This window comes from Elgaria multicarinata, chromosome 2, assembly GCF_023053635.1.
Source record: "Elgaria multicarinata webbii isolate HBS135686 ecotype San Diego chromosome 2, rElgMul1.1.pri, whole genome shotgun sequence".
NCBI lineage: Eukaryota > Metazoa > Chordata > Lepidosauria > Squamata > Anguidae > Elgaria > Elgaria multicarinata.
Genome location: NC_086172.1, coordinates 179,655,501 through 179,669,784, shown reverse-complemented (window position 1 = coordinate 179,669,784; position 14,284 = coordinate 179,655,501). Strand labels below are relative to the sequence as shown.

Genomic DNA, 14,284 nt, shown 5'->3' with positions numbered 1-14,284 from the left:
ATACAATCTTGCTTTGTGGTCAATTTAACACAGAGGAAACAGTGGACCACAGGGAGGCAAGTAAAAATATATAGTAGACTACACAAGATGAAAACCAATGCACCCCTGTCCTAGAGCTAGAAAAGTCAATCTGTTCCTACCAATACCAGCACTTCTGAACTGTCGATGAGGCTTTCCTCTAGATGGCATCTTGCAGTGGGGGTTATATTATCTTCTACCAAGAGCAGAGGCTTTTTAAAATAAATAAGGATTTAACCAAATTTGCAAAGTTCTTCATTTGCAGGAGAGAAAGTAATTAAGATTTTTTTAAAAAAAATTGAATGGGGGAGAAAGACCATGTGAAAAGGAGGACAGGGCTCCTGTATCTTTAACCCTTCCAACTCTGCTATTCTATGATTCTATGTGGTGACCCATCCTGGGCTTGTGCAAAGTAGCCATTTGGTTTTTCAAAAGAAAACTATCATGTCTCCCCTCCATCTTCTCTTCTCCAGGCTAAACCTGCCCAGTTCTTTCAGTCTCTCTTCATAGGCCTTTGTTTCCAGACCCCTGATCATCCTGGTTGCCCTCCTCTGAACACGCTCCAGCTTGTCTGCGTCCTTCTTGAATTGTGGAGCCCAGAACCGGACACAATACTCAAGATGAGGCCTAAATGGGGCCGAATAGAGGGGAACCAGTACCTCACGTGATTTGGAAGCTATACTTCTATTAATACTCAAGATGAGGCCTAACCAGGGCCGAATAGAGAGGAACCAGTACCTCATACGATTTGGAAGCTATACTTCTATTAATACTCAAGATGAGGCCTAACCAGGGCCGAATAGAGAGGAACCAGTACCTCATACGATTTGGAAGCTATACTTCTATTAATACTCAAGATGAGGCCTGACCAGGGCCAAATAGAGAGGAACCAGTACCTCATACGATTTGGAAGCTATACTTCTATTAATACTCAAGATGAGGCCTAACCAGGGCCGAATAGAGAGGAACCAGTACCTCATACGATTTGGAAGCTATACTTCTATTAATACTCAAGATGAGGCCTGACCAGGGCCGAATAGAGAGGAACCAGTACCTCATACGATTTGGAAGCTATACTTCTATTAATACTCAAGATGAGGCCTAACCAGGGCCGAATAGAGAGGAACCAGTACCTCACGTGATTTGGAAGCTATACTTCTATTAATTCAGCCCAAAATTGTGGAGCCCAGAATTCAAGAAGGATGCAGACAAGCTGGAGCGTGTTCAGAGGAGGGCAACCAGGATCACGCTAACTCTATGAACTGTGATTTTATTCATCCTACTGATGATTTGTCTCAACTGCTCAGAGTTGGAACTGATTCTAAGTGCAAAAAGGTCAAGCAGGTCTGACCAGAGAGCCCTTGGAAACTGCTTTTCTTCTGGCGTCCAGGGTGGGCTACACTGCCAAGCGATGAATCCAGCATTAATTAAAGAAAGATACCTGTGCCAAAGGAGAGTTCCCTTTCACACAGCTTGGCTAGAGGCCTTCAAGAGGCAGCTGGACAACCATCTGTCAGGGATGCTTTCGGGTGGATTCCTGCAATGAGCAGGGGGTTGGACTCGATGGCCTTAGAGGCCCCTTCCAACTCTACTTTTTTTTTAGAATGTTTTAGGATGTTTTTAGGATGTTTTTAACAATGTATATTATGTTTTAATTCAGTTTTATGTATTTTATTGCTTATTATTGGTCCCCACCTCGATCAAAATGGAGAGGCGGGTAAGAAATATTATTATTATTATTATTATTATTATTATTATTATTTGACTCACAATATAAACACCAACCAGGCAAGTGCTGGAGGAAGAGAGCAGTTTTGGGTACCACTAGCAGCCAATGTCCGTGCTGCTGGGGATGATAGGCATTGCAGTCCAATAAATTTAGAAGGCACCAGTTGGGGATGGCCAGTCTGTATAGGAACTTGAAAGTCAAAAGCTATGCCAGGTAGTTAGTGGGTGATGGGATAGGGGAAGAGGAGGGATGGGAAGTAATGAAAGAATGGAATAAATCCTCCCAGGATAAGGACTGCATTACTGAACTGCATTACTAGATCAGATTAAAGGTCTCCCTACTACAACCTACTTTTTCCAATGGCAGCTGACCAAAAGCCACAGGGAGTTCACACAGAGATGGGGGGGGCAACTAAAATCTAACCCAAACACACACACACACACCAGCACTATAGTGTTCCCTGCCTGTTCGTTTCTTGATCTGCTGCAGCTTTGGCAGATGCTCAAACAAATAAAGACCTCTCAATCTTCTTCTCGGAATCATAATCCCAGCCAATCAGATGACATATGGCGAACATGACACAATGCGGCCGGATTTGGCTGCATGACAAATTAAGCCAACTCAGAGTGACAACAGTGCCTTCACTCTGAATGTGCACACCATTTCAGGCTTTTATGCCAGTACAGAGTACTCCCTGAAAATCAACTGAAGTGGGGAGGGGAGCTTTTTGCTGTTGGATCCCTGCTGGATCAGACAATAGGTCCATCTAATCCAGTGTCCTGTTTCCCACGGTGGACTATCAGATGCCTCTGCAAAAAGGGCATTTATTTATTACATTTTTATACCGCCCAATAGCCGAAACATGAATACAATACAGTAGCCATTGCCTGCTCTTAGCGCCCCAACAACTGGCATTCACTGGGAAAGGGCCTCTGAACCTGGAGATTTCGTACAGCCATCATGGACAGACCTCTTCCTCTTTTCCTTCCATGAATGTGTAAAATCCCCTTTTGAAGCCATCTAAGCAGTGGAGGCTGGTGGCTCCAATGTCAGTGGGGTGGTGAACGCTAAAGGAGCTATCCAAGGTGCTTCACAATACTTTGGATAGTTCCTTTATTCAACAAACCAGTTATAGCAGTTTTCCTCGCCATCAGAAGCAGGCCTTTGGTTAAGCAAATGTGTCTTAACTGCCCATTCAAGAAGAAGACACCCCAAAACACTTTCCATTACAACAGGGAGAGCTCAGAACAATGGGGGGAGGATGACATCATCATCCCTGGTAATGTCTAGTAACCTCCAAGTTAGATTACTGCAATGCGCTCTACGTGGGGCTGCCTTTGAAGATGGTTCGGAAGCTACAATTTGTGCAAAGTGCAGTGGCCAGATTGATAACTGGAATCAGAAGGTTCAAACATATAAGACCCACTCTGGCCCGCTTGCATTAGCTTGGAAAAAAGGAGGCTAAGGGGGGGACATGATAGAGGTGTACAAAATTATGCCTGGTCTGGAGAATGTGGATAGGAAGACATTTTTCTCCCTCTCTCAAAATACTAGAACCCAGTGGGGTCATCCCATAAAGTTGATTGGTGGGAGATCCAGGACAAATAAAAGGAAGGACTTCTTCACACAGCACAGAGTTAAATTATGGAACTCACTACCACAGGATGTAGCGACAGCCACCAATTCGGATGGCTTTAAAAGGGGATTGGATAAATTCCTGGAGGAGAAGGCTATCCATGGCTGCTAGTCCTGATGGTCGTGTGCTATCTCCAGTATCTGAGGCAGTAAGCCTGTGTGCACCAGTTGCTGGGGAACATGGGTGGAAGAGTGCTGTTGCACCATGTCCTGCTTGTTGGTCCCTGGCCGATGGCTGGTTGGCCGCTGTGTGAAGAGAGTGCTGGACTAGATGGACCCTCAGTCTGATCCCGCATCAGGGCTCTTCTGATGTTCTTAGGTTATTAGTTTTCAGCACCCACAGAAACCTGTTTCACAACCATCCCAGCCAAAGGTGGCAAAATGTGTCAATTTTTTTTTTAAAAAAAGTGGGAGGGGTAGAGCCCTTTGGTGGGTGCCAAGCAAGGTGTCTGGGGTTGCCTTGGTGTCCGTGGGCATCACATGGCCTCCTCTTGCTCTAACCACTAAACCACACTGCGATGCTAGTGCAGCACATACAGTGCACGGCGTGATCTCATCACGCTCAGAGAAATGACAACCCGTGTGGGAGCGGGTAAGGAAGCAGGTGGGTGGTGATGTTGGTCTCTTGTAGCACCAGATGTCCTGGGGGAGAACGGAGGAAGGCCCACGGGGGCTGCCGTGCCTACGCTGCATTTTGTTCCAGCCTGAAATGTGAGATGCCATTCCATCATAAGCAAAATGATTTCTTGGCTAAATTTCACCCGGGGAGTTTTTGTTTCTTTTCGCCAAGTGCCACGCAAAGCTGAGTCGCCAACGGTTTTTTTTTAGCACTTTATCAACTTCTGCATATTCCCCTGGGCAGTGTTTGCTTTGCCCCCTGCGTGATCTGGTTTCATATAAACTGGAAGCTGTAAACCAAAAGGCGCTTCTGTGAGCAGCAGTTTTATGGGCAGGATGGATCCTTACAAGAATATCACCTTGAAGGGAACTTTATAGCTTTGCCACCATCATGGTCTTCCGCTCCAATCACATACACTGTCTAAGGCCTACCCAGATGAATTTTAAACCTAAGACTTTTAAGATGTTGTGATTGTTATTTTAATACTGTATTGGTTGTATATGCTCTTTTAACTAGTTCTATCATGTATTATATTGTATTTAATATTGTTCCCCACCTCTATCCAGAGGGAGAGGCAGGTAAGAAATAATAGAATCATAGAATCATAGAATAGCAGAGCTGGAAGGGGCCTACAAGGCCATCGAGTCCAACCCCCTGCTCAATGCAGGAATCCACCCTAAAGCATCCCTGACAGATGCTTGTCCAGCTGCCTCTTGAAGGCCTCTAGTGTGGGAGAGCCCACAACCTCCCTAGGGAACTGATTCCATTGTCGTACTGCTCTAATAGTCAGGAGGTTTTTCCTGATGTCCAGCTGGAATCTGGCTTCCTTTCACTTGAGCCTGTTATTCCGTGTCCTGCACTCTGGGGTGAGCGAGAAGAAGAAGGAGGAGGAGGAGGAGGAGGAGGAGGAGGAGGAGGAGGAGGAGGAGGAGAAGTAGTAGTAGTAGTAGTAGTAGTAGTAATGTGGCTCTTCTTCCAGGCCCCATCCCGCCTTCTCTGGAATATAGGGATAATAATACTGCTGTAGGGTTTGAGCATAGTGGTGAAATTGCTAACAAACACCCACTTCAATGGCCATGAGAACTTTAAATACAGGATTTTACCAGTCTTCTACTGAGTCAGACCCTTGGTCTTTCTAGCCCAGCATTGTCGACACTGACTGGCAGCAGCTATTCAGAGTTTCAGGCAGGAGACTTTCCCAGGAGACTGAACCTGGCACTTTCCACATGCAAATGAAGAGCCATAGCCCCTTCCAGTACGTATCCAGTTGCAATCGGAAGTGCTGGTTTTAATCTACTGAACCTGAAACAGCTTGAGACTGGAATAACTGGAAGACCACTCCTCCCATATAGCCTTACCTGTAGAAACCCTGCCGTGTGTGACACAAAGTCCTCAAAGATTAGGAGGGCGGTGGCTGGAGACAGGGCCTTTTCGATGGTGGCACCCTGCCTTTGGACTTCCCTTCCTAGAAGAGTTCCATTGGCCATCACACTGATCTGTTAGGCACCATTCTCCTGTATTCTTTATTTGTTATTGCTCTGCCTGTCTCTTTGATGCTGTTGGATTATGCACTGTCATTTTGGAGAGCATTTTAAAATTCTGCATTAAGTTCCTTTATGACTTTTATGTAAGCTCCCCTGAGCACTTCTGTGGAAAGATGAACAGAAATATTCAACACTTCCTTTCCTTTCCTTTCCTTTCCCTCCTACCCTCTTTCTCTTCCTTCCTTCTTTTTAACAGAGCTTGGACTATTTGCTAGTGCACTCAACGCTTATATGCTCCTGTACTCCAAAACAAGCTACCCCATAGTGGGAACAGGGAACTGGGAACTAGTAACCAATTTCAGCCTTGCGTGATGTACAAACATTATACGAGGCTGTGGGAATTGCAGAGATGCTCCAGACTTGACAAAGGTGGAGCTGAGCAAAGTGTTCGTTACTTGGGAGAAGACTTGGGCTGGGGGGTGACAGATGCAAATTACAGGGATATTTTTTTCCAGCTGCCTTGTCTTAGCAGCAAATATTGTCCTTCGCCAAGGCAAACACAGCTTTGTTCCTGCGTTGGCTCCGTGAAGATTCCCATGGGTAAAGCATGCTAACAGGATTCTGCAAAAGCCGACTCTAAGAGCATGTCAACGAGGCCTAGAAAATACTGAGCTGCATTTTTGCCAAGAGCCATCCTAGGGGCCTTTGAGTTCTCCAACTGATGGGAAAGTCTGGGTGGGACCAGGGTGTAGTGGCTGAGAAGTTCACATTTTTATCTGCAGGGCCAGGTGTTGGGGAGCCCCTTGATGGAGTACTCTTGGTGCACCTTGGAGTGGGCCCACCTCTTCCACCTCCTCCTCCTCCTCACCATCACTAAGGTGACCATGTGAAAAGGAGGCCAGGCCTCCTGTATCTTTAACAGTTGTATTGAAAAGGGAATTTCAGCAGGTGCCATTTGTATGCAGGCAGCACTTTCTGAAATACTCTCTTCATCACAACAGTTAAAGCTGCAGGAACCCTGCCCTCTTGACCAGATGCAATAGAGGACAGGACTCCTGCAGCCTTAACTGTTGTGATGAAGAGGGGATTTCACCAGGTGCTTCACGCATACAAGTGACACCTGTTCGGATTCCCTTTTCTATGCCACTGTTAAAGATACAGGAGCCCAGTCCTCCTTTCCATAGGGTCACTCTACTATCGCCCATTCGCCTTCCCTCTTCCTTGAGTAGGGTGACTATATGAAAAGGACAGGGCTCCTGTATCTTTAAGAGTTGCATAGAAAAGGGAATTTAAGCAGGTGTCATTTGTATATATGGGGAACCTGGTTAAATTCTTTCTTCATCACAACAGTTCAAGGTGCAGGAGCTATACTATAGTGACCAGATTTAAAAGAGGGCAGAGCACCTGCAGCTTTAACTGGTGTGATGAAGAGGGAATTTCACCAGGTTCTCCATATATACAAATGACACCTGCTGAAATTCCCTTTTCAATACAACTGTTAAAGATACAGGAGCCCGGTCCTCCTTTTCATAGGGTCAGCCTACATATGGTCACTCTACTATCGCCCACTCACCTTCCCTCTCCCTTGAGTAGGGTGACCCTATGAAAAGGAGGACAGGGCTCCTGTATCTTTTAACAGTTGCATAGAAAAGGGAATTTCAGCAGGTGTCATTGGTATATATGGAGAACCTGGTGAAATCCCCTCTTCATCACAACAGTTAAAGGTGCAGGAGCTATACTAGAGTGACCATATTTAAAGATGGCAGGGCACCTGCAGATTTAACTGTTGTGATGAAGAGGGAATTTCACCAGGTTCCCCATATATACAAATGACACCTGCGGAAATTCCCTTTTCAATACAACTGTTAAAGATACAGGGGCCCTGCCCTCCTTTTCATAGGGTCAGCCTACAGTTGAGACCTGGTCCATACAACTGGCCAGAGGATGCTACTAGCCCTCATGGCTCTTGCCACTGCTTGCACGTTCTGAGAGAACACAAGAACAAGCTAAGACAGCAAGAAGGAGCAGCCACAGCAGGGCCAGGAGCATTCAGGATTCAGCAGTGGTGTCAGAGTGGGGGGTGGGTACTGGGGGCTGGTTGGCCTTGGCAGGTGCCTGGCAATTCTGATCCCTCAAACCACCGGCCCTGCAAGCATGACGATCCTGGGTCACGTCCAAAGCGCTCTCTCAAGACTTTTGCTTGGTCCCTTGCCGACGAAAAACACTTCATTTAATAGCAATTACTTGGCCATTCAAGCATTCATATATCTATAAATTATGAGTGATGGTCTCAAGAATAATGCAATTCAGTACATCTCCTAAGATCTTTAGAATCCACTTGCAATGAAGAACTAAAGCATACTTCAAGAGGCGGCTTTTACTCACATTGCTGTTGACGTTACTTAGCTGGAGACATTACTCTCGGTGAAGTACTGTTAGAGCAGTACTTTTAGAGCAGTACGACAATGGAATCAGTGACCTAGGGAGGTGGTGGGCTCTCCCACACTAGAGGCCTTCAAGAGGCAGCTGGACAACCATCTCCCAGGGATGCTTTAAGGTGGATTCCTGCATTAAGCAGGGGGTTGGACTCGATGGCCTTGTAGGCCCCTTCCAACTCTGCTATGCTATGATTCTATGATAAGTGATGCCACTCGGGTGTGTTGGGAGAACCGGCTGGGACTGGGGAGGTCTGGGGTCAGTTTTGCTGCTCAGCCATGAAACTCACTCAATAAGCTTGGGCCCGTTGCTATACTTCAGCCTAAGCCTACCTCAAAATGTCGTTGTGAGGATACAGAAGGGGAGAGAACCACTCACACTGCCAAGAGCAACTTGGAGCAAGCTGACAACATTATTTGCAGTGAAAAAAAAATTGCTGGGTGGCCCCAGACAAGACCCTGCAGCCTCCTAGGGGACAAACTACCTTGGGGACCCTTGGCTCAACAATATTACAAGTGAGAAGGATCTTGGAATTGTTGCAGATCACAAGCTGAATATGAGTCAACAGTGCGGTGTGGCTGCAAAAAAAAAAAAAAAGGGGGGGGAAGCAAATGCTGTTTTGGGCTGCATTAATAGAAGTATAGCCTCCAAATTGCACAAAGTACTGGTTCCTATCTGTTTGGCACTGGTTAGGCCTCATCTTGTCCAGTTCTGGGCACCACACTTCAAGAAGGATGCAGACAAGCTGGAGGAGGTTCAGAGGAGGGCAACGAGGATGATCAGGGCTCTGGAAACAAAGCCCTATGAGGAGAGACTGAAAGAACTCGGATGATCGAGAAGAGATCCTGGCCCTCTGTGTGACAACCTTTCAAGCACCCAATTTCTTTGATTCTAAGACACACACTTTTCCCCATATAAACATCTCTAAAAATGGGGTGCGTCTTAGAATCGCGGGTGTGTCTTAGGTTTTTTTTTCTGTTGGTGGTACTGGAATTAGTGTGCGTCTTACAATCGATGGCGTCTTACAATCGAAGAAATATGGTATTTGAAGAGTGCTATCACGTCTCCCCTCCATCTTCACTTCTCCAGGCTAAACATGCCCAGTTCTTTCAGTCTCTCTTCATAGGGCTTTGTTTCCAGACCCCTGATCATCCTGGTTGCCCTCCTCTGAACACGCTCCAGCTTGTCTGCGTCCTTCTTGAATTGTGGAGCCCAGAACTGGACGCAATACTCTAGATGAGGCCTAACCAGGGCCGAATAGAGAGGAACCAGTACCTCACGTGATTTGGAAGCTATACTTCTATTAATGCAGCCCAAAATAGCATTTGCCTTTTTTGCAGCCACATCACACTGTTGGCTCCTATTCAGCTTGTGAACTCCAACAACCACTCCACGATCCTTCTCATTTGTAGTATTGCTGAGACAAGCGTCCCCCATCTTGTAACTGTGCATTTATATATTGTGCATATATTGATCATCCTTACACTTCTGTGAAGTTTTGTAGCCACTCCGGGGATAACGTGTCCCTGAGTGGTCCCTGCCACCACCACCCGCCCCCTGCCATGTTGTATGCGCCACATCCTGGCTCCGTGCCTGGACAGCGCAGGGAAGGGATGGGGGATGGGGCAATCAATTGTGTCAATGTGCACCCATGCGCTGCAGCTTACGTGTTCCATCAGGGTAGGTGGGGGAGGAGGGGACATCCAGCCACATCACAGTCAGTCCTCTGCCCTAGTTACCTCAGAGACAGGGTCGCCATCGTGCAAACGGATCCCAGATGAAAGCTAGATGGAGGTGGGTGGTGTGGGGCTAGGCAGAGGGAGGGTGGATTTGGTGCTGGGGGGTGGGAAGGAACTGCAGCCTTAATCTCCGCTCTTGCCTCGAAATCTCTTCAGTTCCATTTCAGGCGCTCGCTTTGCCAAGGTACGTGCGTTATAAAGCGGCAGAGAGGATGATTAGCATTCTGAAGAGAAATCTGCTCTAGTGTTGCCTTCCCCATACAATCCAAAAATCCATCCGCCTCCAGTGTTCTCCAGATCTCTCACTGGCTCAACACCCCTCACCCCTAAGGTCCCTCCTTACCAGCCAGTCACCCAAGGGCTTAATTTGAGCCAGGCAGAACCCCAGAACATTCTCCCACCCCCACCCCCAATGCCTGTGTTCAGTCCCAGCATCAGAAGACCGTCTCTGAGCATATGCAAAGTGTGTTCCCTGCCCCCAGCACAGAATAAAGATGACACATCCCTTTGTTATCTGGAAGGAGGCAGCACAGTTTCCAGATCAGACCCTAGGAGAGGAGCGGAGCCAAACGTGAGCCCCCCACCGCCCCCGCCGCTCCTCTATGAGTTCAGATCTCCGGCACGGCCTCTGCAGCCTCCATCTCTGCATCCTTGGCAAACGAGACGTCTGTGCTGGCACTGCCAGGGAGCATTTGAAGGCAACAGAAGCCTGGGCGATGCTAGGGGTGATTTAAGGGAGGGGGCAGAGGGGGCAGCAGCCCAGTCTGTCCCATGCCAGCCCTGCTCCTGGACCGTCGGCCCCCACAGCACTCATCTGTCAACGTAAAATTCACCCTGCCCCCACCTACAACGCTGTGCTGCTTGCTACTGCAGGCAGCTTGGTGCAAAGACTTGAATGGCAGCCAACAAAGGACAGTGGTGGCAGGAGGGGGGGGCAGAGGGAACCCAGGCAGAAGGATACCCTGGTGGCCGAATGAGCAGCTGGACCCCTCGGAAAGTGGGGGGCACTGCAAGCCCATAGAGAAGCAAAGACTGGGGGTGGCATTAACGGAAGCATTAGAGGTGGGGAGGGAGAATGAGATGGCGGGCAGCTGAGGTGAGCAAGAGGACCGGAGGGGCAGAGGCGGAACGGGCTGATGAGTAGGAAAGGTACGGATTGCCTGGATGGATAAAATGCTCAGAGACAGAGAGAGAGAGAAGTAGCAGAGAAAGGGGAGGCAGACCTGCCTCCCCCAACCTGATGCCCTCCAGATGTGCTGCACTCGGCCTCCCATCATCCCCATGCTGGTTGGGAATGGTGGGAGTTGTGGTCCTACACATTTATTTATTTATTGCATTTCTATACTGCTCAATAGCCGGAGCTCTGTACTTTAAAACCATTCAAAGTATAAAACAACAGTATAAAACCATAATATAAAATACAATATAAACGCTCAACCAGATAAAAACAACACCAGGTTGGGGATGGCGGGTGTAGATAGGAAGGTAGGAAGTCAAGTGATGCAGGGAGGGAGGGAGGAAGAGAGGAACCACTGGTGCAGCCTTCTCCCACCCCTGGGTGCACCGCTGGGCTACAACCCTCATCACACCTACCCTTGGCTATGTTGGCAGGGGGATGTTGGGAATTGTAGTTCCCTACAATGTCTGGGAAGCCAAGTTGGGGAACGGCTCGAGGGAGTCAGGCAGATGGGAGGACCAAGGAAGAAGGGCTGGAGAGGGCTTTAGAGCAACCTTTGCCCACCTTGTGCCCTCCAGAAGTTTTGGGCTTCCATGCCCATCAGACCAGCCAGTGTGGCAGGAATGCTGGGAGTTGTAGTCCAAAACATCTGGGCTGGTGGAGATTGTTTTAAAGAGCAGCATTCCCCCAACCCGGCACGGAGCAGATGTGTTGGACTTGTAAGGGCCAGAATCTCCCAGGCTAGTGGATTCTGGGAGTTGTAGTCCCAACACATCTGCACGGCGCTGGGTTGGGGGAGGCTGTTTGGAAGCAAGACGAGCAAGGAGACGGGGCGAGAGGGGGGAGCAGCGCCCGGGTCGTGTGTCCCCCCCCAGCCCTGCAGAGCCCCTCCCCCCGCAGCCGGCCTCTCCCCCCCAGCCCCCGGGTCGTGTGTGTGTGTCCCCCAGCCCTGCGCCCCTGCAGAGCGCCTCCCCCCCGCAGCCGGCCTCTCCCCTCCAGCCCCCGGGTCGTGTCCCCCCCCAGCCCTGCGCCCCTGCAGAGCGCCTCCCCACCGCCGCCGGCCTCTCCCCTCCAGCCCCCGGGTCGTGTCCCCCCCAGCCCTGCGCCCCTGCAGAGCGCCCCCCCCCGCCGCCGGCCTCTCCCCTCCAGCCCACGGGTCGTGTCCCCCCCCCCCAACCCTGCGCCCCTGCAGAGCGCCCCCCCCCGCCGGCGGCCTCTCCCCCAGCCCCCCCCCCCCCGGGCCTGACCTTGTGCAGCTTCCACATGGCCCCCAGCGCCTTGACCTCGTGGCTGGAGTGCTTGCCCTCCTCCAGGCACTGGTAGCAGACGGGCGCCTTGCACTGGACGCAGTACATGCTGTGGTTCTCGAGCTCGTGGTCGGTGCAGGTGGAGATCTTGCGCGGGCTGAGCCGGCGGCTGACGCGGCCCTGGGCGGGCGGCAGCAGCCGGTGCTTGGCCAGCGGGCCCCGCGGCGGGTGGCAGCGCAGGCGGCAGGGCTCGCAGTAGAAGACGTCGCACTGCTCGCACATGGCCGTGGCCTCCTTGGGCGCCTTCTCGCACAGCTGGCAGCGCAGCGCCGCCGCCTTGCTCTGCTGGTAGCGCTCGATCACGCCCTCCAGCACGCGGTTCTTGGGGAAGCCGCGCAGGCCCCGCTCGTCCAGGATCAGGCTGCGGTGGCACTGCGGGCACGTCAGGCACGCGTTGCGCGGCACGGGCGCCAGCGAGGAGGAGGAGGCCGCGGCGGCGGCGGCGTTGGCGGGCGGCGGCAGGTGGTGCGGGTGCGGCGGGTGCGGGTGCGGGTGCGGCGGCGGCCCGGCCGGCGGGAAGACGCGCACGCCGTTGGGCGACTTCTGGCAGGGCGTGGTGGGCGCGCTCGCGAAGCCGCCGCCGTACGAGCCGTAGCCGCTGTCCGCCTCGCTGTACAGGCTCATCTTGTCCAGGTCCAGGTAGTCGTAGTCGGAGGCCGAGCCGGCCGAGCCCGAGGCGCGCCGGCTGCGCGGCGACTCGGCCTCGGGCGTCTGCACCAGGATGTGGCGGGCGCAGGCCTGGCACAGGTTGTGCGAGCAGGGCAGGATCAGCGGCTCGCGGAAGAAGGAGCCGCACACGGGGCACTTCAGCTCCTCCTCCATCTCCTCCATGGCGCTGGCGCGGCGCGGCGGGCGCGGGCCCTCGGCGGCGCCCAGCAGCACGGCGGCCAGCGAGGCAGCCAGCGAGCCGGCGGGCGGGCGCGCCTCCAGCACCGAGGACAGCGCGCGGCGGCGGCGGCGGGGTCGGCGGCGGGGTGCGCCTGCTGCCTGCTGCCTGCCTGCCTGCCTGCCTCCAGCCAGCCAGCCAGCGAGTCAGCAGCGCCGCCCCGGCCGTCGGACGCGCAGCGCCCCGGCCCCGCCCGCCCCGCCCGCCCCGCGCGCCATTGGTCGCCCGCGCACGGTGCCCGGCCGCCATTGGGCGAAGGCCAGCTCCCAGGCCCCGCCCCTCCTCGAGCTGGCTGCTGCTGCTTCCCACGCGCTTCCCCGGGCTGTGCCGAAGAAGGCAGGCAGGCAGGCAGGCGGCTCGGTTGCTGCAGCTGCAGAGAGCCTCGGATCTGGGCTGATGGAGGCAGCTCGGGGGCGGTGGGGAGGAAGCGAAAGGGCAGGTTCCCTTGGTTCGCGGAGTGGCGGTCAAAGACTCTCAAGGCACGATTTCTCTCGTCTTGGAAAAGTTTTATTATGAGCAGCCTGCAGTGCTGCAAGGCGGCAAACCCTAGAGCAGTGGGTCCCAAAGTGGAACCAAAATGGAACCACCCTTGGGGGCGGTGGGATTGCATAGGCAAGGGGCAATCCCCCGTTAAGAGGCAAGGGGGTGGCAGAGGGGCGGTTGAGGTGGTCTTTTCCGAGAAGCGCCTCTCCAGAAGGTCTTAAAACCCAGGGACATTCTTTTATGGGAGAAGGTAGTTTGGTCCCAAGCCATATAGGGGAAGAATCCACGCATGTATTAATAGCATTTAAGAAGAGTCCTTTTAAAGGTGAATTGAAATGTTTCAAAAGCACCAAAACACTAATGAAGAGACATACCCTGCTTGGTGTGCCCCGCCACGCCGGCTGCAAAACAGAGGCGGTCGCTCTCTTTTCCCTCCCTCCCTCGGCAAGCCTGTGGCAGGTGCTTCCCATTTAAAGGGCATTCTGAATAATGATTTTTATAGTGTAGGATGGGGGCACTGGGCATGAGTTTGTAGAACCAAGGGGGCAGTTACCTGAAAAAGTTTGGGAACCACTGCCCTAGAGGATCTGAAGGACTACCCACTAGTTGTAGGCAACGCTAAGATACTTATAGGGTAACATCTTCGGAAGCAACAACAGAACTTCCTCATATAATAAACCAATCATAAGACAGTTTTGCAATACAGTAACCAATGGTAAACAAGGCATTTATGCATGTGCAGAGTGCAGATAATTCTAAGACTAGAAAAAC

General features: G+C 51.6%; 1 protein-coding gene across 20 annotated transcripts in view; it reads right to left on the bottom strand.

The window, feature by feature from the left end:
* Positions 1-12,975, bottom strand: part of TRIM9 (tripartite motif containing 9) — an 87,835-nt gene extending 74,860 nt beyond the window's left edge. For 19 of the 20 annotated variants that reach the window (XM_063118260.1, XM_063118251.1, XM_063118258.1 and 16 more), the window contains exon 1: positions 12,085-12,975. In XM_063118260.1, coding sequence (XP_062974330.1) covers positions 12,085-12,975 — 891 coding nt within the window. The remainder of the gene's footprint in view (positions 1-12,084) is intronic. The other variant, XM_063118266.1, reaches the window with a different exon arrangement.
* Between the last annotated feature and the right edge of the window lie 1,309 nt (positions 12,976-14,284).